The sequence below is a fragment of the Ambystoma mexicanum genome, chromosome 4q, assembly GCF_040938575.1.
Source record: "Ambystoma mexicanum isolate Mex_15411 chromosome 4q, UKY_AmexF1_1, whole genome shotgun sequence".
Taxonomy (NCBI): Eukaryota; Metazoa; Chordata; class Amphibia; order Caudata; family Ambystomatidae; genus Ambystoma; species Ambystoma mexicanum.
In genome coordinates, this window is record NC_090928.1 from 1125086425 (window position 1) to 1125111199 (window position 24775).

A 24775-nucleotide genomic window follows, 5' to 3' on the forward strand; every position below is an offset into this window, starting at 1 on the left:
GGGCGGGGCCGGGCCCCGCAGCCCCCCCGTACTCGGCGCCCCTGCTTCTGACGCCGGCCCTTCAGCAGGCTAGAGGAAAGGCTCTAGCAATGTCAGTCTGTCTAAAGTATTGTTTGGGGATTTTGATGAGTAGCTCCTGGAATAGCTGATGCCACGGGCAAAGTCCACCCACTTTGCACACCCAGACCTTGAGACCCAAGTGTTAAATGTGTTAACCGGAGAAATTAGGAGAAGCAGCATGCTGCGACTACAGAAAAAAATAATGCAGGGTCATTTAATCCCCCAGACTTTGAGTCAGTTACAGTTCCTGGATGGGACCATGAATTAAGTTGTACTGGAAAATGTGCTTGCACCTTTTTTACTTGCACCTGTTTGAGACCCACAGAAAATTAATCTGGTTTCCTATGCTTGTGTTTAGTTGACAAAAGCTTTGTATTCTGCAATTAATGTGTTTTTGTAGCAGGCTGATTCCCACCTGATTTCCAACCCTTAATCAATTCCCCCTTGTAGAGACAGGAGTTCTTTCAGTGGTGCTGTGCTTGGAGGCCCAGGGGTGTAGTGTTATGCTATAAAGACATAGCAGCTGATGCTCCCAAATTTGTCAGACATCACATTTGGTTGTTCCTACAAATAACTGTGGTACAGTCAATCTGAGGTGCAGCCTTCCCTTTTTATTCAGATGCATCTTCTTTCTCTTTGATCTTGTTGAATGTTCTCCTCTGCCCTCCCCCTGGGGGCAACCTACGTAAGAGGGTTGATTCAAATTCACTCTTACTTACTCCAGGCCAATGGAAAACCTATGCAGTCCGCTGCTGATTCTCGCTTCTTGAAGGTGATTGCAGATGTTGACTGGGACCTTCCACTAGTGACTATAGTTTCATGCAACCTTTCGGCCCAGCCTGGCTGATGCCTACCTGATTGACTAGGTAATGCTAAAAGCCTAGTTTCACTGGTTTGACACTGCCTCCATGGGTTTGTGTTTGGGCTCTGTTATGCGAGACAAGGCCTGACTCTGGTAACTAAATTCAGGGCAAGATCCTAGTTCTCCAGCATGGGGTCTGGCATGGATTCACATGCTCATGAATATTCCCCGTCGTCAGGCTGGGAATCCTCGGTAAAGAAAGAACCAGTATCAGTTTCGTTTCTGATCTGTCTTTCGTAGTAGTAACCAATCACTGGTCTCTGCGTCATACTGACCACAGCAAATGACTGCCCTCTACCTAAGCCCCGCCTCTGGCAGCCATCTTCAGATTTTTACCGCACGTTCATGTGTTGGGATCCTCGTGCTATTGCCCTCGAGCGTTAGTGCTAATTTTTCACGTTTTTTTCTCAAAAACTTCGTTTTTTTCAGTCAAAAGAGCCTCAAGCTCCACCGACTCTCCATCCGATCAACGGGGACCCGTGTCGGATTCGTCCACGCCCCTCAAGGGTGAAGATTCGTCGAGCTACGCTTTTGGAGGACTCCAGAAGTTTCTCAGGCCCATCTCGGTCATGGCCCAGGAGAAGGGAAGCTCGACGCCCGGAAAGCTGTTCAGGGTCTGCCCTGGATGCCAGCTGCAGAATGTTTTTAAGGAAGACGAACACTCCTTTTGTCTTTACTGCCTACATGAGGACAAGACGCACGTGGAGAAGGACTGTGCGTTTTGCAGCAACATGTCGGAGCGGACCATGAAGGACCGCCATCAACGTCTCGCCAACTGGCTGGAAGGGAAGAGCCCGTCCGCCGAGAAGAAGAGGAAGAAATCCGAGCGGTCTTCTAAGACCTTTGAGGACGCCCCAGCGACGGGGGTCCAACATAAGGCCAAGCACCGCGAGTCCACTGGCACCGGGAGCGCTGAACTGTCGGGATCTACGGGCGCCAGGCAGGGCGCACCCTCCCCGGCACCATCAACCACGAGCCAACGCTCTGGGACGGGTAAGAGGAAGGCCGAGCACCCGGCGAAGCTCCTGGAGAGGCCCCGGTCGAGCTCGAAGGCGGAGGGGGAGCGAGGCAGTGTTTCCCCCCCCCCCCAAGGAGAAGGCGGTGAGCGCACCCAAGGTGGTGAAAGCCTTAATCCATCCGGCCAAGGCCTCTATCGAGACAGTCGCGGCGGCCCTGGCTCAGCCTGTGGAGGCTACACCAGTGGTGGCGACCTCGGGGCTCAGTCTCCCTGCCACCGCGGAGGGAGTCCTCTTTTATGCCCATCGACAGGACCCCCGTGAAACCTCCAACGGAGAAGAAAAAGGGGGGGCAGGAGGTCGTCGTGGATTCGGCCTCAACCTCTGAGGAAGAACTGATCGAGGTCTTAAGCCACGACGTTGGCGTGGAAGAAGACCAGCCCGTCGGGAGGGATCCCGACGCTGGAGACGACGACATCGTCGAGGGTACCGACGGGGCCCCTGACCGCCCGTCGGATTCCCCTCTGCCAGCGCCGCAAGACAACTCGGCGGCCATTTTGTTGGCTATACAGTCCTTATGCTCAGAGATAAGGACGAGACTGCCGTTACCAGTGGAGGAACCACTCCCGTCGAGGGACCCGGAACCAGGCCCTTCGGGCAGCCCCCCTCCTAAGAAAAGAAGGATTCACCCTCCACCTCCTTTTCAGCCGTCGCGCCCCGTTCAGCCCTCCTCGTCTCGAGGGGATGATACGGGGACTGACGCGGCTGCGACGGGTACGGACGACGAGGTGTACGACTAGGATCTGCCGTCGTCTCCTCCCACCCGGGTTTCCCCGCCCGACGAGATTGGATCTTTTCACTCCATGATCGCCAGGGCATCCGAGCTCTTCCAGCTCTGCCCGGAGGAGAAGGAAGGTTTCCTTTATCAGCGGCGCGAGGCCAAGAGGAAGACGGTCCTCGCGGTACCTCTACTGGACGATATTTGGGATGAGGGCCTAGCCCTCCACAAGAACCCATCCACGACGCCGGCTAGAAGAGACCGATACGAGAAGAAGTACCGGGTCCCGGACGCGGCCCCCTTGTGCCTCTGGGCACAGCCTACCCTGGACTCCGTCGTCTCCGCGGCGGCCAGGAAGAAAGCGGGGGGGGTGCGGCCTCCACGTCGACTTCCCCGCCGGACGGCGAGGGAAAGAAATTGGACACGATGGGGCGCAGGGTCATCTCGTCTGCAGTGACGACGATTAAGGCGGCTAACGCCTTGGCTATCGTAGCCCGCTACGACAGGGAGCTATGGTACAAACTGGCTCCCCTGCTGGACTTCCTACCGGACAAGAGGGCGGATGCCCTGGAGATCTTGCAGGAAGGTGAGGTGGCGTCGGACCACGCCATCACGATTGAGACGGACATCGCCGACACTGGATTTCCCCAGTTGGGCAACGACGTGTGCCTTAGGCGGCGTGGATGGGTCAAGGCTACTGACTTTCGTCAAGACGTACAGACCAGAGTCCTGGACATGCCGTTCGATGGGAACAACCTGTTTGGGCAAACAGTGATCGATTCCCTTCAAGCCATTAAAGCGGACACGGAGACGGCCCGGGCGCTCAGGGTTCTCCAGCAACGGCGGCCGCCCTTTCGGAGCGGCGGAGGCAAGGGCGCCTCCAAAGGTTCCGGCGGCGGATTTTCCACCTACCGTGAAGCGGCCCGTTCGTCGTCGCAGGAAGCTTACAGGGGACGAGGCAAGTCAGGCGGACCCGCCGTCGTCGCCAAGGAGGTCAAGGCGGCAAAGCCTCGTCTAAGCAGGATTGAACCGGCCGTGGGGTCGGGCCCCCACCGAAGCACCCCGGTGGGAGGCCGGCTGGCGAGCTTCGTCAGCGTGTGGGAGTCCATCTCCACCGACGGTTGGGTGCTGGACGGCCTAGCCCAGGGCCACGCGCTCGAGTTTCAAAGAAGGTGCCCGCGCGTCCCCCCCTGTGGCCAGGAAAGAGCTTCACGTCCCTCAGCTTCTCCGGGAGGTAAAGGTGATGCTCAGGAAGGGCGCCATCGAACTCGTCCCAAAGAGGCTTCGGGGCTCCGGAGTTTACTCAAGATACTTCCTCGTGAAGAAGAAGACGGGAGGATGGCGCCCCATCCTAGACCTACGACGGCTGAACAAGTTCATCAAGGCACAGAAGTTCCGGATGGTCACTCTCCAGCACGTCCTGGGTCAGCTGGAGGAGGGCGACTTCCTGTTGGAGGATGCCTACTTCCATATTCCCATCCTAAAGGGGCACCGAAAATTTCTCAGGTTCGTGGTCCAAGGGCGTCACTATCAGTTCAGAGCCCTTCCCTTCGGTCTACGGTCGGCACCCAGGGTATTCACCAAGTGCCTTGCACCAGTGGCGTTGCAGCTGCGCCGAGAAGGGATCCACGTCTACCCCTACCTGGACGACTGGCTCATCCGAGCCAAGACGAGGGAGCTCGCCATGGAGCACACGGCAAGTACCGTCCAACTTCTCACGGACCTGGGATTCTCCGTGAACTACGCCAAGTCCCACCTGGTACCCGCGCAAGACGCACTGTTTCTGGGAGCGAAGCTCGACACAGTGTCCCTTCTGGCCTCCCCGTCGGAGGAAAGGACCAGGGCCATCCTGGGCAAGGTACAGCGGATGTTGGTTGCTGACGCGGCCAAGGTGAGGTCCATCAAGTCCCTCCTCGGAATGATGTCTTCTTGCATCTACCTCATTCCCATGCGCCCGTTGCAGGAGTTCCTGGACGCGCGCTGGATCCAAACGACGGGCGACTTCGAGGAGAGGATCACACTCAACGAGAGTTTCCGACGAGTGATCCGGTGGTGGGGCACCTGCGCGCATCTGACGGCGGGCATGGACTTCCAGACCCCAGGCCACCAGGAGACACTGACCACGGATGCCTCCCTGGAAGGGTGGGGAGCGCACACCGAAAATCTGCACGCGAGAGGCCTTTGGCTCCCGACGGAGAAGTCCCTCCATATCAACGTCCTGGAGCTCCGTGCAGTGTTTTGGGCCCTCAGGTCCTTCCTTCCGTCCCTCAAGGGCAAGGTGGTGAGGATCTTCACCGACAACACCACCACCACCATGTTTTACATCAGGAAACTGGGCGGAACCAGGTTCCCAGCACTGTCCAAGGAGGCGTAGGACCTGTGGCATTGGGCCGTCGCCCAAAGGATGTTTCTGGTGCCGTTTCATCTGGCAGGGATAAACACCATCGCTGACTCACTCAGCAGGGAGCTGCGCTCGTGCCACGAGTGGGAACTACGGCAGGATCTAGTGGATCGCCTCTTCCGACGGTGGGGCACACCCCAGATCGACCTGTTCGCGACGGCGACGAACTCCAAGTGCCGGAGGTTCGCCAGCAGGTTTCCCCAGCCGAGGAGCATGGGCGATGCTTTCTCGTTCCCCTGGGAAGGCCTGTTCCTATACGTGTTCCCTCCACTACCACTGCTGATCCGGCTCATCAACCAGCTCAGGAGGTCACGGTGCAGGATGATCCTCGTCGCACCTGCGTGGCCGAGGCAGATATGGTTCCCGGACCTTCTGGACTTGTCAGCGTCCCCGTCAATCAAGCTGCCAGTGGACGCGGATCTGCTCTCCAGGGAAGGAGGCGCCATCCTCCACCACGACCCGAAGTCGCTGAACTTGCAGGCCTGGCTCCTGCAGCGCTTGAGTTTGGAGGATACGACATACTGGCCGACTGCAGAGTGGTTCTTGCAAAGGCCAGGGCGTCCTCGACTCTTAAATGCTACGGACACAAATGGAAGAGGTTCTCTGTCTGGTGCCACGCACAGAAGATTAACCCTCTAAGGATTACGGCTCCCCAAGTACTGCCGTACCTGTTGACGCTGGCCAAGGCTGGACTGGCACACGCGTCCATCAAGATTCATCTTGCTGCGATCTCCCGATACACCAGAGCCACGGGGCGGACGTCCTTGCGGTCTCATCGGCTGGTGAAAGAGTTCATGAAGGGACTGTTCAGATCGTTCCCGCCGGTGAGGGCTCCGGCCCCGGCGTGGGAGCTCAACGTGGTGCTGACCAAGCTCATGGGACCTCCGTTCGAGCCTCTGCACTCGGCCCCATTGAAGTTCCTGTCGTGGAAAACAGCGTTTCTTGTGGCCATCACCTCCGCACGACGAGTGCGAGTGATCCAGGCCCTATCTTGCAAGCCACCATACTTGACTTTTCACGACACGAGGGTGGTGCTCAGGACGCACCCCTCCTTCATGCCCAAGGTGCCGTCGGACTTCCACCTCAACGAACCCTTGGTGTTGCCTGTGTTTTTCCGGTCGCCTTCGTCGCCGGCTGAGAGGACTTTGCACTCGCTTGATGTGGCTAGAGCGCTGAAGTTCTACGTGGACCGCACGAAGTGTTTTCGGAAGACGTCACAACTCTTTGTGAACTTTGGACCTGTCAACCAGGGGAAGGCTCTCTCGAAGGCTTCCATTTCCAGATGGCTCTCCGGCTGTATCATGTAATGTCAAACCGACCGCTGCCTGGCCGTCCGAGAGCCCATTCCACCAGAGCGATCGCAGCTACCACAGCGTTCCTATCTGGTGTGCCCCTGCTGGACATATGCAGGGCTGCGACGTGGAGGTCGACGCACACCTTCACGAAATTCTACTGCGTCAATCGGGATTCCAGGGGAGGAGTCCAGGGTCGGCCAAGCAGTGCTGCGCAACCTGTTCGCCTGAGGTGAGCCTGGTGAGGAGGTAAGATTGCTTAATGTTGAGTTTGATGTAATGCTTAATGTTGAGCCTTTGCCACCTCCCGTGGTTGTGCATGTGTGTACTGCTATGTATTCTTTATTCATGAGCATGTGAATCCATGCCAGACCCCATGCTGGAGAAGGAACAAGTTACTTACCTGTAACTGTTGTTGTCCATCATGGGTCTGGCATGGATTCACATGCGAACCCTCCCGCCTACCCCTCTGCGGCTCTTCACTTGGTCATACTGCCACTTCACAGGCTTCCAAATCTGAAGATGGCTGCCAGAGGCGGGGCTTAGGTAGAGGGCAGTCATTGGCTGTGGTCAGTATGACGCAGAGACCAGTCATTGGTTACTACTACGAAAGACAGGTCAGAAACGAAACTGATACTGGTTTTTTCTTTACCGAGGATTCCCAGCCTGACGACGGGGAATATTCATGAGCATGTGAATCCATGCCAGACCCATGCTGGAGAACAACAGTTACAGGTAAGTAACTTGTTCCTTCTCTCTTTCAAGGCTTCCAGGCTGTATCACAGCTGCACAGAAAATTAGTTAATAAAAAAAAAGGACTCAAAAGGCTGTCCTTGGCTATATTAGTCATAGAAGTCCTTTAAATCATATTTGGGCTGCAGACAGGACAACAGTTACAGACCCTTGGGTGGTCTTGTGTCCTCCCGGACTGGATGAACAGGCGCCCTGTCTTTTCCCTAATAATTCCAAGGAATGAACACAGCACCCAGGTGTTTCTTCTGCCACCCTCCTTCACAATTGACAGGACAATAAAGTATTGCATGTCCCTGGATAAGCAAAATGCCTCTGGAGGCGGGTTTCAGAGTTATATTAGGATAGGGGACAATTGCATCAGACCATGGGTGATTATGGTGGTCTCCAGGGGTTATCTTCAAAAGATTTCTGGGGTTCTTTTCCGGGTTCACCATCCTGGCAAAGAACCAGGCAGGCCTGAAGGTGGTTGTAACTCACGCCTGTCTTTTCCTACCCATAGAAAAGTTCAACATAGCCATGCTTGGCCACATCTGGTCAGCCCTGTGTTAAGGGAATTGCTTTTGTACACGGTACCTGTAGGACCCTTACATATTCCGATTGGACCAAAACGCCAAAAATATCTTTGCCTGCCCCTAGTTGGGGAATATTCTACACTCCGTGTGTATTGACCAAACTCATGGTGGCTATGGAAGCTCACCTTTGTCTGAAGGGCATACAAATTTACCAGTTCAACTGGTTGGGCAGCCGTGACCTAGGAAGCCCTGACAAATGTTTCCTACATTTTTCCTACATTTTCCTCACTCTCCTTTACGACTTTGGATGGGCAGCTTGACCGATAACTCAGATTTCTCATTGACTGGCGGCCCATTCTTGCTTTTGTGTAGTACCGAGGTAGTCAGGGGTTCCCCACTCTGAAGAGGGTCAACGACCTGGAAGAGACAGTGCCGCACATCCTTTTGAATACATCTGCCCAGAGCATTGTTTCTCAGATGCTTTTGTGCACTGACGGTTTCTTTTGCCAGACTGGGTGTCGAAAGGTTAACAGTACCTAGCTAGGGTCATGTAATGAACTCCTGAATTACCAGTCTGTCAAGGTGGACGTTCCTGCTTCCTTCCTGGAAGCGTTTCTCTGGTTATCTAAAGTATTCAATTTTCTGCAAGGCATTTGCTGTTCAGAACTTCCTTACTAGGGGGTAATCTGGACTGAAACCATATCCAGATATAGTGCACTCTACAGCAGTAGTGTCCATGGTTCCCAAAGTATTGAGGACAACAAAAACATACTAGAAACATTCTTCAGGCTCTGATAAGGTTCCTACCCGTTATTGTGGGGAACGTAGTGCTGGTGCAGACTGACGAAACCACTGAAGTGTTCTACATTGATGAGCAAGGAGGCACAAGGATTTGTCTTGTGTGCTGAGACGAAGATGTGCAAGTGGTCTGGCCAAGTCCTCTTCCCCAGTGCTCTTTTCTTGGTGAGGCAAGACAATGTTGAGGCGACAGACTGAGAGACTTGAAAAAGCAAACCAGGAGTAGGAACTCCCTCGGCGTGTCCTAGATCAGCTGTTCCAACTCTGGGGGACCCTGCAAGCAAATCGTTTCACTTCCCCCAAGAATGCAGGCACTTTGCCTCTCAGTAGGGCATCTGGGGAGCGGGTCCTTGATGGATGGTATCCACATTTCATGAGTGGCTATGAACACCTGTGCCTTTCACCGGTTCTGCAAACTCATGATTTGTCACGTGGAAACAGGCTTGGAATGTCACTCATACTGGTGACTACACACTGACCAGCCAGGTTCTGGTTTTCGGACCTGAAGGTCCTGACGGTTCAATTGCCTGATTCTGACCCCACTTTCCCCAAACTCTCATTTCAACCTCATTCCCAGTGATTAGGCATAATTTTGACTGGCTGACTTTTCCTACAAGTCTAAGCACCTCGACTTGTGTGCTCCCTTAATGTAGCAGTATTGTCATTGTCACACAAGCCGTTGGAACCCCTTGCAATTGCAGACATCCATTTGCTCACTTGGAAAGCTACCTACGTGTTGCAGTTGGCTGACAAACAGCAAGATCCAAGCTCAGTCTGAGGCTTGAAGTCTTTCACAGGAAGAAGGTAGTTCTTCACCTGCCCATCCTTCTTTCGAATGCGGTTTCTTAGCTTTACATTGATCAGGCGGTAGTTTTGCCCACCTTCTCCGTTGAAAGGCATAGTGGATCCACTCCATACTCTAGGCAGTTGCTGCATTCTGAAATGTGCCTGGCCAGGATTATGAGTATTAAGAAGGATGACTATCTGGTTGGCTAAAATTTAGTGGCTCCCAACCAGGCAGGAAGGGTTCCAGGGCTTCTATTGCTTGGTGGATTGCATGTGGCATTTCAGAATTCTACACACTTCAGGACAAGGTTTTTCCTAAGGTTTTCCTTGCTAGTCAAAGCAATAGCCATGGGCATGGCATGTCGGAGGCATGTTCACTGAGAAGCAAAATGGCCACCTGGGCTTTCCCTTAGCCTTTCGCAAACACCACTGCATGCCTACTAGTGCCACATCTGATGCTAGGGTTGTTTATCCAGAAACCTTTACCAAGAGTACTTTATCCGCTTGAGGGAGTAATACTTCGTATTCTCCCATATATTTGAAGGAAAGGGGACTGGACATGCGAGTAAGAAGGTGGCTCATCATATAGACTAAAATATCTCAAGCCTAAAGTCCCCTTGGACTAAGTCACTATGGTGAGCCACGTTTCTTTTTGAAAGACATCAGTGGAAGCTATTGCTGAACTGAAGACTGCCTTGTCCCAGATGACTTGTCCTTAGAATTCCGTTAGGAACTTTCTAACCTGTTGGCCCTCATGTATCAAGATTCCTTGGACAAAGGTATGCTCCCTTGCTTGTCTAGAAAAGCTTCTAGTTCTTTGGCTTCAAACTGGACTTGATGTATTCCTTTTTATAGAGCACTGTCGCTATTCAACCAACCTACATATAACTTTTGCTATATTTGCACGCTGGTTTGTCCTGCTTGTGTTCAATGTAGTTCTACCGGATCAATCTGCTGTCATACCAAACCAGCATCTGTATGTTTTTTTTATATTGGTTAACTTTCAAGTTGCAGTTGTTATTTTAGACCCATCGATAAGGGAGTTGATTCCTTGCAACAGCCATTTAGATTTGATTTTATGCAAATTGGGTGATAATTTCATAAATATTGTGCGATTGATATGTACTGCACCCACTGCGAAACAATTAGTCAATGGCATGATGTCCAGGTCCATTGATCTTGCAAGGGGTACGCACTAGGTAAAACAACTTTAATTTGTGCTGTCGGTTTATGACCTGGCCTGTGCCCTCTGGGAAAGACTTGCACTATTTTTTCTTTATGCAAATCTTTTATTGTACATTTGAGATAGAGGGCTGATTCTCCTGACAAAAGGGGGAGTGGGGAGAAGACCATGGCTCCCAAGTCATTGGTCTAAATATCACTGCCGTGCCGTCCATGACAAACCACGTGATGGTTATAGACCATTATAGACCGATAAAGCACATAAGGGAAAATATTTCAGTGGGAAGGGGAGAGGCAAACTAATGTATAATCTGACTCAAAACCCCAAACATGAAGTGTCCGAGCCCCTGCACATTCTGAACCCATCAATCGGGGTCATTGGACTCCCTGGGTGAGGAAAATGGCAGGCTAGAACACCCAGGTTCAACTGCCTAGCTCAAACTCTGACCTTCATATTAATGGGAGAACTGCCTTGGAACACCTCTGCCATCAGATTTTGACACCCCTAGTCTGAAGCAGGACACTAGTGTGGCACTTGCCAATGAACCAGGCCTTTGTAAGCCAATCAGTGGTCCTAAAGGTTGAAGTACTAGTAACTGCCTGGACTCAGAGTGGCGTGACAAACCCCACCCCAACCCCCCATTCAGACAAGACCCTGTATAATTCCCTGAGGGGAAGGAACTTGTAGGGCAAACTTGTAAAAAAAAAAAAACTATTGGGCTAGCAACTAATATGTGCAAGGATCAAAGAGGACTGACCTTGGTATAGACAGGTCTGGTGGTCTTAGGCTACTGGAGATGCAGGAGCTTATTACTGCTAGTCCACTGCCATGGATTCCCATGAATACTGCATTTTGTAATTGTATCTTTTTGGTATTTTTATTTGACGCCGAAGTGCTGTACAGAGTAACCAGCAGTGCAGTGATTAGCTGAAGAGATCAATCCGCGAGTAAACGTTTTAGATGGGTTTGAAAAGAGGAAATAGAATGCAGAGAATGAGGAAGAGTTCCAATTCTTAGGGCCAAGAAGAGCAAATTAACGGAATTGTGATGCGGCACATGGGGTACGGGAAACAGTCCGAAGAAATGGAGATTCAGAATGAAGTGAACCGGCTGGAGAGTAGAAAGAAATCCAGGAAGAGAGATGAGGGAGTGAGGCCATAAAGGCACTTGAAAACAGTACAAAGAAAATAAAAAAGTAGACTATTCTTTACAAGAGAGCCAGTACAGAGCAGAAGAGATTGCATCACGGGTGAGTGGGGTAACGGTGCAGAGAACTCAAATAGAAGACTGATAAATGGAGCGAAGGGAAAGATGAGATGCTGGAAGACCAAAGATAAGCGCAATAGAACAGACGGGAGCAAACTAGAGCGGAAATAAGCTTAGTGTGGTGGAAAAAGTATGAAACCGAGCTTTCCGAATAAGAAATGTTGATGGTGACAAGAACGAGAAATGGAAGAGACAGAAGTAGAAAAGGATAGCAGAGAATACAAAATGACACTGATTGCGGGCAGAGGGGTTGGAAAAGAGAAGGGGGGAATAGTAGAGGCAGGCAAAAACAGGATCTTAGTTTTTTCGAGCGATTGAGGTGGAGATACTGGGCAGACACCCTGGATTCAATGGCCAGAAGACAGGTAGACCGAGAAGAGCAAATAGAATCAAACAGAGAAAGATTTGTGAATCATCTGCATAGAGGTCGTAAGAGAAGCCAGAGGTCGAGATAATGGAACCAAGAGGAGCTGTGTAGAGGGGAAAAGAGAACCAAGAGCACATCCTTGAGGAACACTGTGTAACAGAGGGAAGGGTAGAGAAGGAGTGACCAGCCCAGGAAACTGAGAAAGTGTGCCCTGAGAGGTAAGAATGAAACCAGTTTAGAAGTGAATCATGGAAACTGAAGTCGGTCAGAGAAGTAAGAATTGTGTAATTGATTGTATCAAATGCGGCACAGAGATCAAGGAGAAAGAGAAGAGAAGAAAGTTAAGAGTGGCGATAAGTGAGTTAGAAACAGACAGAATGTTAGTTTCTGTAGAGTGACTGGGCTTAAAACCAGACTGGAAAGTAGGTAGAAGACAGCAAATTAAAGAGGAAACTTTGGAGTAAACAATGCACTCTAGAAGCTTAGAAAGAAAATGAAGAAGAGAAATGGGATGGAAATTGGAAGGAAGAGTAGACAAGAGTAGTTTTTTTGAAGATGGGGAGGATAGAGGTATGCTTGAAGTGAGAGGTTACTAAAGAGAAGAAAAGTGAAATATTAAAAAGAACTGCGAGATAAGGCAGAAGTGACGAAGACTGGGTGAATTAGGGAAGACAGTCATCTGGGGACACAGTAGGATGAGCCCTAGCTTGGACGTAGGAAATATCACCATCCAGAAGAGGGTGGAATGTAGACCGCTTGGGGGAAGAGGATGTAGTATAGTTAAAGGATGAAGGGGCAATTGAAGAGGATTGAATAGAGGAACAAAGTTGAAAAATGTTGGATGTGAAATAGTTGGCAAAGTCGGATGCAGAGAGGGAGGCAAAAAAGATGAATGGTCAGCCGGAGGAGGGAAAGTATGCAGCTAAGGTTTTGAAAAAGACGAGGAAAATGAAAAGCAAGTGAAGCAAAGAGGAAATGGAAATATTGTTGCTTAGTAGAGAGGACAGTCCAGAGTGTAGAGATGATAAAGAAGATAAATCGGTAGCTGTCCCAGACTTGAGCCAGCGTTGCTCAGCCTGATGGAGGGAGCAGCGGATGGACCATAGAGGTGGTGACATTCAGGGCTGGGTAGGTCTATGAGATGACTTATGCATGGTAGGAAACAGAGGTGGGCTTCAGCAGGTATATCACTAATGCATCATGCTCATTCCTTGGGATGACCGCAACGTGGGAGTCCACTGAGCAACAGTCCAAATTAGTAAACTTTGTTGTGTCCATCGCTCACCCACTGGAGCATGAGCCTTCAGTGAATGTCCTCCACCTCATCCAGCTGCAAAATAAATGCAAGATTCTGGCCAGCCTTATTAAAGACTTCTTCTGCAAACCTGTGTAGCGGCTTTAAGAAAAGTATCTACAGCAGAGCAAATGATTGTTCCTTCGCCAGCCAAGCAATCAAGAAGTTTATTTTCCCCAACACCGTAGCTGAAACCAATAATACAATTACAGAATCAAAGGGCCAATCCAGTCCCCTGTAAATGCACCAGACTGATCTGAATAGTGTGTGAAACAGGAGTTTTATGGTGGAGAAGCAAGTCAGTGCATGTTTAGTAGTGAGGAGGCAAGAAGCAGGATTGAGCAGAGTCAAGAGGTGGTACTGACCAAGCAGGGGGAGAGGCAGTGAAGTTAAACAACGAATAGAGATCTGGAGAGGCGGCAATGGAGAAAACAAAGGAAAGCAAGCTGGCGACATTTCAGAGATGAGCAGAAAAGTAATACATCATTGAGAGGCGGATAGGATGAGGTAATCAATAGGGTGCAGAGGCCAGACTAGAGTTTGGTGAATCGACGAGGAGGTGAGGGAGATAGAGGAGCGAAGGTGACCTGTTGCAAAGCAGAGAAAGAAGAGGCACAATCGGGAAACTAAGGGGCTAGATGGTTGGCTCAGGAACAGAGTAGAGGGTCTTGGTAAAGAAAGCTAAGCCCAGGAGGTCTGACTACCGAAGGAGGTAAGGTGTTCGGCAGGGTGACAATGGCTAAAATGAGAAGCTGACATACTTGTATGGTGCGAACCAGACCGACTACTTCCTGGCCAGAAAGACCACGTATTCCAAAAAAGATGTGGTGGGCATGTAAAACACCATGGCCTGTTAGTGACTATTTTCTTACTGCCTTGAAAGCAAACACTAAAAGAAAGAGTGAAGGATTACAGTCCAACACAGAAGCTTGATCTACTTTATTTGGAAATCCACCAACATGCTGAAGCTACAAGAAAAATGGGAAGGGGCGATTAGATGAGGGAGAAACACTGATGAAAATTGATCTCAACCTGCGCCTAATATGTCAGAAAACTTTGGGCAGATTGTATTGGACTCCAGACAAGATGCATTCATTGGGTCTACTGGAATAACACCTATGTTGGGGGAGGGAGAGAGGGACGTTGCTGCATATGCTGTGGGATTGTTCCAAAATCATTTTTTGATCGAAGTTCTTGTCTGGATAGATCTAGTGACTAACATCAATATTGCTAGAGCATGCAATACTGCACTTGGTCCGGGGGAGGGGGAGAGGTTACAACTTCAGTATCAAATTTGGAACAAAAATGTGGATTGTTAGATCATTAATAATAGCTCACAAGCCGACGTGTGGAAAACCAGAAAGAGACCTCAGACTGTAGCTTGGTTTAATGATTTGCTTGTACTGTTCAACTATAAGAAAATAATGTACAAGAAAAAGCAATCTGATCTGTATGAGGGTGTGTGGTTATCTTTTAATCTGAATTAATTGATGGACCATATGCTGTTCGGTCTTGATATATGGTAGTTTTTAGATATTCTATTTTTTTGTTTCTGTAAGTTTGGCTGTTTGTTGTTCCCTTGGAACTAGTTTCGATTCTTCACTGCTGTTCAATTATTGAACAAGCCGGTTTCTTAAGTGTTGAGCTCGTCAAACACCATGGCTTGTAAGTGACTCTTGTCTTACTGCCTTTAAAGCAGACCCTAAGAAAAAGAGGGAGGGATTATAGCCCAGCATGGAAGCTTGATCTACTTTGTTTGGAAAATCACCAACATAACTCAGCCTTCCCTAAGCTCTTTGCTATCTAAATAAAGACTCTTATAATGTAGTCAGCTAATACTGTATCCTTCAGCTTGTGACATGTGTTAATATACACAAGAACAAATCTGAGGTGTTCCCTATTCGAGATGGAAGCCAGTTGCTACCTTTCAGTGTTTTCCCAAAACAATGAACTTTGTGGATTCACCTTTCTCATACAGCAGTGGACTTATTAGCCCTTTATCACATGAAAGTTTAAAATTATCTGGAAAGCTAAGTGGGTAGATGGTTGGCTCTCACTCTGTTGGGTAGGATATCCAAAATAACGAATATCTGTCTATGTACAAGCTAATGATTGCCCAAAGACTGTTTTTGTATATTGGTAAAGTAGTATTGCTAACTTGGGCTTAGCTGAGAAACTCTATTAAATGGTTTGCTGGCCTTGGAATCCCTGAACATGATTTCTAGTGTCTGGTCACAGTCACATTTTGTATTACTGGTGGGGTTCCTCAAAATATCCTCCATCTATGCATTCAGAGAGCTCCAGGTCCTTGCCAGTGTCTTAAATGAGGCTTCTGCGGTCATGAGTAATAAAATGGATACAGTTGACACAACCACATGGACTTGAAGGTTGTCACACCAGTTATTAGCCCCCGCAAATGATTTGTTCCGCAATATTTTATTTATTTATTTATTATTAATGTGATACAGTTTTATACAAAATGTAAAAACTTTACACATAAATTACATTAAACACTTAAACTATAAAATAAGTTGAGATATACAAAAAGAAATCATTATAGACACTATAAAATTCATCACAGATCGATCGTTCAATCGAGGCAGAAAAGAAACAATTATACAGATCAGATCCATAATAAAGTTTTAAATAAATATTATAAGACTATTTGCTAAAGGTAAAACCCCTTATGCATATGGATGGCCACCCTTGTGCTTGCTTTCAAATATGTAGTAGCCTCACGCCACACCTGGAAAAGTGCTAGGTGCAGTTTAGGGTTTAGGGAATTGGTACATTGATTCCAAAAATCTGGGTGTGTGATTTGATCATTGTCATGGACAAATTCCTTCAGATATTTCATATGCCTCGTTTTTAGCCTACTGCATTTTGTTAGTACGTGGCATGCCGTCTCCGGCGTAGATATAGACTCACATATTCTGCAGTATCTAGCTGTGGTAGGCAGGCCCATTGATGCGCCACGGGCTGTCAAAACTGGTAAATAATTGAAGCGTAAGAGTAGTATAAAGCGCCTCAATTGGTCCGACGGGCATAGATTTAAATATAGCTGAGGCTTCATATAGGTATAGAGTATGAATGTGATGAAGCCATAGCTTTTCAGACGTCCCAGATGAATAAAATTACTCTGCCAATCCCATAGTTTTAAGCGATTTCGCATACTAATAATCAGGTGTTCATTTTCCCTACCCCACTCCGGGGACCAACTGATTTCTTCAATCAGAGTATTAATCTGGGTTTCAAATTTTATCTGTTTGCCCGCAGAAGTATCCTCTTTAATGGTCCTGAGGAGGTTGTTTGTAGGTCTGTTGTTAAACCTGATGTAGAATTCCAACCTTTTCCTCAGAACCATAGCCTTAAGAGAAAGAATGCCCAGCTCAAGCCTAATCATAGCCATGGGAATGCATCGGGGGAGACTAAGAACTTTTCTCCAGAACTTCCCCTCCACAAGTTGTAACCAACCAAGGTCCATATTGGTCAGGGACTCTAAACCATATAGATGATTTGTTCCGCAATATTTATCTTTGGTCTAGTTTGGTGGTGAGCTCCGTCATGCAGGATCTAAATTCCGATTTGATGTCGGCCATAAAGGCCTGTATGTCCTCTTTGGTAGCAAGTGCTCGTTTATCCTCTTGAGTTTTCTGTGGAGTGAGCTTGGATGGGGGGGGGTCAAGTTTCTTTCCTTTATCAGTAGATGTCAACATGGTGGTGATGTCTGAATTTTTGCCTGCTTTTGATTGCTTCGCCATTGCCCCGATTGAGAGTGGGGTAGGCAGACCAGGGAGATCTCAGAGGTGTGGAGTGGGGGAGGCTATTGTCTGAGGCCCAATACGGCCTGATGTTGAAGCGTAAATCCTGGTTCCCTGGTTAGTACTTGTTGGGGCAGGTGCTCCCGTGGACAGTGGGCCCCCAAGGCTGTGGGGTCGTGAAGCTGTCCCAAGCTTTTTGGTGCAGGGAGGTGGGGCAGGAGAGTGGGCAGGGGCACCCCAGGAGGGATGTCCACCCAAGGGGGGCAGCGGGTCAGGTGCAAGATGGCCCCTACTGCCGAAGTGTTTTCAAGGAGGACCGATCAGGGCCTCCCACTTGCCGCTAGTTACTGAGCAGTTAGGCTTCCAAGTGCGAGATCCGGGCGATGGGGAATGCCGGCTGTTAGGCAGAATCCTGTGCAGTGCCCTTAGGGACCACTACACACAATTAAGACTACAGGTGGCAATACAAGTTTTACCTTTGCCACAAGCCTGTACTACTATGTTAAAGTGGTAGCAGTAGCGGAGCAGCCAGGCTTATCTCAAGAGTATATGAGCAGTAGCAGAGATTACACAAAGGGACCACAATTACTGTGACTCAAGCAAACACTGACTCAAGGTTTCAGGTAAAAAATAGAAGTACATTTATTTTTAAACCATCTGTTATAAAACACAACACTTCTTTTAAATTCAAAACCACACCTAAAATACACTACACACAACCAATTCACTTGGTATAGGATAACTCAAGGTAAGTACCCTATGTTTTAACGAAGCGGTGTTGTGAAACAAAAGACGTTACCGGGAATACATATGAAATCACTTTTTGACAGTAATGACAGTTCAGTCTTACTAAAGATAAGCGTATCCGCGGCAAGAAATGTTACCGGGGCAAAAACACACTTTGCACCCGAGTTAACCAGAGAGAGTTGGGGGCAAAAATCATAGGCAATACTTTTGTCAGGGCAGACAGAATCAGAGAACACTCGTACACAGAGTCAATAGGCCGCAGCCAATGTCAAGTGGAACCGGTTTCCTGTTGTCGAGGATCACACAGTCGGACAGTTCAAGATTCAACGTTGCCAGGAGTACTTAGATATTGTCAACAGAGGAAGCAAAAGTTATAAGGAGGGAAGATGAGGGCAAGCCTTGGATGAAGAGAACAGGGATTCACAATAGCTTCTCGAAGCAGAACACAGTACCTTATTCAAGGAAGAAGCTGGTGCCACGGCAGTTGTTCCTGGTAGTTTCCTGCAGACCCACGGTTCCTGGTGCTTTGGTCGTGGTGACGAGAAGGACGTCTGGAGGGGTCTGCACTACGCAGGGACGAAGCCAGCAGCAGCGACGGTGAATAAAAGGGGCGCTGCTTAAAAACACGAGAGGCTCTTCAGATGGCTATCCGGACCACTACAGCAGTGTGCAGTGATTTCAACCACTAAGAGGATCCTCTGGCTGTGGAAGATGAGCTTGTTAACCCCACCAAGCTCAAGGGAAGAAGACTCCGGACTGGATCTTCTCTGGTTGTCGAAGGGTAGATAGCTCAGGACTGCAGCAGGGCTTCACCGGGACGGGGTAGTTGCAGCAGCAGTCGTCTTCTCTGCTTCTCTTCGGTTCCTTGTAGTTCCAGTGGCGACTCTGACTTCCAGCCCAAGAGTCCTGCCTTTTAAGCGAAAATCCCCCATTCACACAGCCTGGCTGTCAATCACGCAGCAGGGGGGTTGTCCAGCCCGGACAACCACCTCAGCCCATCATGGCAAAGTGCGTCTTGGGTTTCCTAGGATACCCTGTGCTGGGGGTGACTACACCCATCCCTCAAATTCAGCCCACCTAGACACTCGGGCGCCTAGAGGAGGGCTTCTTGGCAGAAGCCCGCCAAAACACAGTGAACAAAGAAGGCAAACCTGGTTTGCCGCGCAAAGTAAAACACAAGAAGGACTTTAACAAAAAAGAAATGGCGAATAAACACGACCGGAGCCAAAAGAAAGGGTATTTGGTCAAGCAGGTTTATGTTCGAGGCTGATATAATAGCCTAAAACAATACCACGTTTATATAGTATAATTGCAGTAGAAAAGTTAGGGTAGATACCACTGCCACCAGCCAAGTCTAAATGTTAAAAGAGCTAAAACAAGGCTCTAGGAGGTGTAGATGAAAAGGACTAAGAAGTAACTCTTTCCAATACTCCATGTAAGATGGGGTGTACTGGATCTGTGGTTAAATGACTATGTAAAGTTAATGGCAACTTTACCCTTTTCTGGGGGACAGTAGTCAGCCCCACAAATGGAGTCGGTGGGAAGTCTAAAAAGACAACCCTGTGTCACTGCACTGAAGGTGCTGTGTAACACACAAGAGTGGGGCTACTGAAGTGGTTTACTCCAGAGCACACAATCACAAAAACAGATGAATTACACATGGCAAAACATGGGTAAGAGTGGGGGGGGGACAGCTCACACTCTTACCAAGTGGAAACAATAAACTCCAGAAATCCAGCAAAGCTGCTGGGGGACTCACTAGGTAAGGGAAATTAGCCATTGAATGAGAATTCTCCGTAACACAGGCCACCTCCAGATGATCCAGGTAGTTCTATCTCCCCGAGCGAGGAGGAGAGGGAGCCAAGAGTTATAGGCACTATGGCCGTGGCTTCCTCACAGGGGGCTGTCGTGGGCCGCGGCGCCTCAGGATATGGAGGTGGTTTCAGGGGTTTTCGTGTCCAGGCCGCTGCAGCAAACGCGGTCCTCCCCTACGGGACCATCATGGGTCCAGGGCACGGACGTGGCCTCTGGCCTCCAGGCAGCTACAAGGAGGGGGGCGGGGGCCCCAGGCTGTTGCAGAGAGGGGTGGTTGCAGCCAGAGATGTTGTAGTGGAGCGTATCCTCGCGGGGCCGGAACAATAGTGAGGTCCGGATGATGCCGGGGGCTGCTGAGTTAAGCACCTCGGCCCGCTGTGAGGGGCTGATGGGCCAGCGAGCACCCAGCAGGTAGCGGGTCGGCGTGGGCGTCCTTTCCCACTCCCCGGGCTGATGTGGAGATGCGGGGGGGTGCACTCCCCCTCAGTCTGGATGCAGCAGGGGGCTGCCGAGTCACACGCGCCCCGGGCCGCTATAAGGGGCGCGCTGTGCTGAGCCCCGGGCTGGTGTGAAGTCGCTGGGGTGGAGGGGGGCAGTCGAGTGCTTCTCAGCTGCCGAGTCCCTCAGAAGCTGAGGGGGGGTGGTGAAGCTGGAGACACCCCGCCTGCAGCGACCCTCCGCCTGGGCGCCTCTATGCTTGGGCTATGCCCCAGCCCCTCCGAGTCGTGGCGAAGCCTCCCCAGTCCAGGCGCCATCTTGAGTTTTTCAGGCGCGAGTGCTGCAGAATTTCACCTGCTTCGTTCCCGGGACCTGCAGTGCGTTATGGGCTCCAACTCCCGCCCCAGGTCGCTCATTGTTTTCAGGGCGGCGGGAACCCTACGTTTTCAGTGTGTGCTGCAGGCTTCCCCACGGAGGCCATCAAGGGAGCAGCCACATCGCTGGCACTCCCGGCCACGCCCCTCGTGTTATCCTGGTTTTAACAATAAACTAAAATTAGTTTGTGTATGCCCATGTATATGCAATTATTTGTTTTGTAACTTAAAAAATGGCAATTGTACATGGGTTGTAAATATACGCACAGGTTAAATATAATTTGTGGTGTTCAATCTAATTGAACTTTGTAAATCAAATGAGTGTGTCCTAAAATAGTTGAAATGCTATATTTTTGTGTTTGTGGCACAGTATTGTGATCTTGAGGAATTCACTGTTGCTATTCATAAACCCAAATTGATATTTGTATGTTCAAGAAATAAATCATTTCTAATATCCTTTTCTGTTGGCTGTATAGACCAAAATCTGCGTCATCTGGGCCACCGAGTGCCAATGGAGTGCAGTCAGAAGGTGTAGACTATGACCGATTGAAACAGGTAATAAAATGAGTAATAACGCAGCTGGGCGCTCAGTTAATTTATTTTATAGATGAGGAAAATGTTGATGGTTCTGAAATATCAATTTGTGTACTACATGGCGATTTCATATACTTCTGCATCCAGTCGTTACTAACACATTCACATTAAAAAATAAAAGTAGGTTTAGTTGAATTTGAGATGCATCATGTCCCGTCAAGGTTTGCAGAAAATACTTCCCTGAGCCTATGGGCTGCCCAAGACCGCGTCACTTGATGCTAGTGAACGACCTAATACTGAACACCACTTTGATTTGTTGAGCTGCTGGCACTCTCCCAGTTAATTCTCTTTCGCACCCATACTCTGGGTCGCAGGATTTGAGCTACATCTGAGTCAACATTTTTGTTTGATGGAACCAGGGATCAAGTTAGAGGGTACACGAGTTTTATTGATTCGAACCGTGGTTCGCAGGTTGGGTACATCTCAACTACACCATATGACTAGATGAAAGAGTAAAAACTGTGTAAACCTAGGCATCGATGCTTGGGTTTTAAACATGCACATCTTTTATAATTTGTCAACACTGTTAGAAAAACATTTCATCTGGGGTTATTTTTTGTATTGATGGAAGACAAATGCCTATTCGCCATATGCACGTTGTTTGGTTATGCAAAGCCAACAGAATATCAGTTGCATATTTCTCTGATATGCTCAATTCTGGTGACGTCACTCTGCAGTTGTCATTTTAACGAGTAGCACCCCTTCGGATGCCCCTTACCCCTGAAATCCTCCCAACGCCCCCCTCCCCCCTCCTCTCCAAACCTCCCCCAACACACATTTTAGGACGTGTGCCCTGGATGGTACGTGTTGAAATTAGTGTTAGGGGAACGTTTTGCAGATTTCCCTTTGTTGGCTTAAATAGAGGCCCTAGTATATCTTTTATGTATTTCGCCTTGACTTTGGCCGGATTTGGGGGTGACTGAAGGCTTTTTAGCCTTGTAGTGTACTCCTTTTATTTGAGGTGCACTGGGCAGTACTTCTGGCTCACAGTGCAAGGTGATCATCAACCATTTTATTTTCACCTTTTTAAATGCAGCAACACAGCTGGCCTTCAGTGGAGTGCTGGTGGGTCACTTTGTGTCTCTTTTTCTTTTGTTACTCCTTTTGATGTGCACAGAACAGGCTTGTGGAGGAGAATCTATTTTAGCTTTATTTTATAGTGCACTATTGTGCACCAGCAATGTATAGTACCATACACTCAAAATGGCTGCTCCTTATGATACAAGCTGTGTTCTTTGTGCCATCTTGCTTTTTAGAAGTCTTCCTGCCGTTTCAGATTGGAAACTGCTATATTTGGTCATGCACGTATGTGCCGGTCCAGTCAAGGAATTCTGGTTAGTCATTTGTGCCTCTATCTGGGTGAAACTGCATCTTGGGACTTTCTGGTCCCAATCAACGCTCCAGCTGGGATATGTCTGTTGCTGGGCAGATATGTGATGGTCGGGGGTCGATGATGTCACAGCCTCTGCCTGTTTGAATGGTGCATATCCTTTCCGTTGGTTGGCTCCAGTGGCTCCCAGCCTGAATTTCGGATCCAACCAGTTTTTCAGCTATTCTCTCTAACCCCCAGGAACCAAGAGACTAAAGACGCAATGAAGGAACGCCTAGAGAACTAGAGCTGCTGACTAGTTTTGGTAAAGCCACCCACATGGATACTGATGGACCATCTTCTTGCAACAAGGGGAGACCTTTATCTGGTGCCTTCCTCCCTTAGAGTGGTGGGCTTAACTAGTCACATGTCCTGCACAGCTCTCCCCTTTCTCTGAATCTTAGAAGTGTGCCTGGACCTGATTGTGAAAGGGACATCGGTGCTGATCTGACACAGTAATGCCTGAAGGCCTTACACTCTGTAAAGTCATCGCTCATGGGACTCGAGGCTGGTCACCACAATGAAGCGAGGCATACCTAGGGGGCCTACCTAGAGCCTGCCTGACTCTATATGAGGTCACCCAACCAACTCACTGAGCCTGAAGTGTCCTGGGGTTCCTTCAACTTCATGGTAATTAAAGCAGTCATCCTTCACCAATGTCCATCCTGCCCAGCTTGCCGGTTACCATAAGCCAGACCCAAAAAACAACACTGAAAATTACCAATGCAATTGTGACCGCTGGACATCCTGCAAGCAGACCAAAGGCTTCACTAGTTGTCTCCAACAACCTCTTCCTACCTGGGGGTGGGTGGGGTTTGAAGTTGGTCGGGAGGCAAAAATGCGTATGTTTAGTGCCCCCCCCCCCCTGTTCCAATAGGGGTTCAATGGGCAAAAAATAATATCCCTAAAAAGTACTCTTGCCTGACGGTGGTGGAGTTAGTGTCTAGGAGTCCTTTGTGGTGACCCTCTTGTACTTGGGGGTTGTATCGTCCCATTGTGGGAAACCATTTGTTGAAAAAGTGTCACTATCTAAAGAACACACCTATTGGCTTTGGCCCAATAGTCCTTTGGGGCGGGGAGGTGGTGGGGTGTCTGTATTAACCAATTGCCCGGTATATGCCTCCAAAATGGTCTCAATGGTTTGGTAGGGAAGGACCTTCCAAAGCATTTAGGGTTTACCTTCCAATTATAAAGTACACTATTTGTTGTAGAACCCTTTTCACTCCTACACTTTGAATACTATTGCTTGTGTTTTGCATTGCCCAACTACTGGGTGTATACTAAAGTGGACAGTATCCCTTTTATTTGCGTTGCCTAACCGTCTATACCATGCTCTGCTTTGCCTGGTTAGTAGTCGTGTTGACTGTTTATGCTTATGTGTTTTTAAACAGTATATTTGTATACATCTGCATGGACTTTCTACTTGTCAACTAATTTATTGTTAACTGTACCTTCCATCAAACCCCTCTTCTCTTACATCGTCCTGCTTAGTCTATGCTACGCTGTGAGTTTGGTCTGGCTAAAGTGTAGCAAGCCATTGCAGGTTCACTAGGTTGTCATACCCGAACCCCCACACCAGTGTTGTTTCTGAAAATCCCTCCCAACGTCTTCAATCTTATATATTTGTATCGCGCCGGTCGCCCGCGGGCATCAGGGCGCTACAAATACGCTAAACAATACAGACAAATATTAACAGGACAACTGGCAAGCCAGAGTGATCAGAGTAATTATATAAGGTGGTGTCTGTATCCAATTTACTTGAAAAGATAGGTTTTCAGATTTTTTTCTCAAACTCGTGAGGTTGAGATCTAATCTCAGATTTAGTGTAGACTGTTCCATTTTCCAGGGGCAACTGTTGGGAAAGCTCTACCTAGTCCATTCACTCTCTTGTATGTGGGTACCACAATTTGGCCGGTTGTTTCCGAACTGAGGGTTCGGCCTGGCACGTATCGGGAGATTTTGGATTTAAGATAAGCCGGGGCTTGCCAGTGTCATTGCCTTAAACTGGACCCTGTCTTCCACCTTGAGCTAGTGCAATCGTTTCCTGGCATTGCTAATGTATTCAGTTTTAGTTTTCTGCTTAATGTTTCTAACCGCATTGTTCTGAATGTGTTGGAATTTTGTAATGCATTGTTTACTTGCACTGAGCATTAAAGCATTCCCATAGTCAAGACGTAAGAGGATGATTGCTCTGGGTAGGGTGGCGCAGTTCTCCTCACTTAATAGCAGTTTAATTGCTCTTAGGAGTCTTAAATAATATGAGAAATTCTTGTTCACATACAATGCCTGAGCATTGATGCTCATAGAGGCCTCAAGATACACTCCCAAAGTCTTGACCTTGCTCATTACTGATATTGGGAGATCTTTCA

The 24775-nt window shown here is 48.8% G+C and overlaps 1 protein-coding gene across 3 annotated transcripts in view; it reads left to right on the top strand.

Annotated features, from left to right (window-relative positions):
• ENAH (ENAH actin regulator) overlaps positions 1 to 24775 on the top strand; it is a 1361004-nt gene that overhangs the window by 1270041 nt on the left and 66188 nt on the right. For all 3 annotated transcript variants that reach the window (XM_069608703.1, XM_069608701.1, XM_069608702.1), the window contains one exon: positions 20920 to 20998. In XM_069608703.1, the coding sequence (XP_069464804.1) occupies positions 20920 to 20998 (79 nt within the window). The remainder of the gene's footprint in view (positions 1 to 20919; positions 20999 to 24775) is intronic.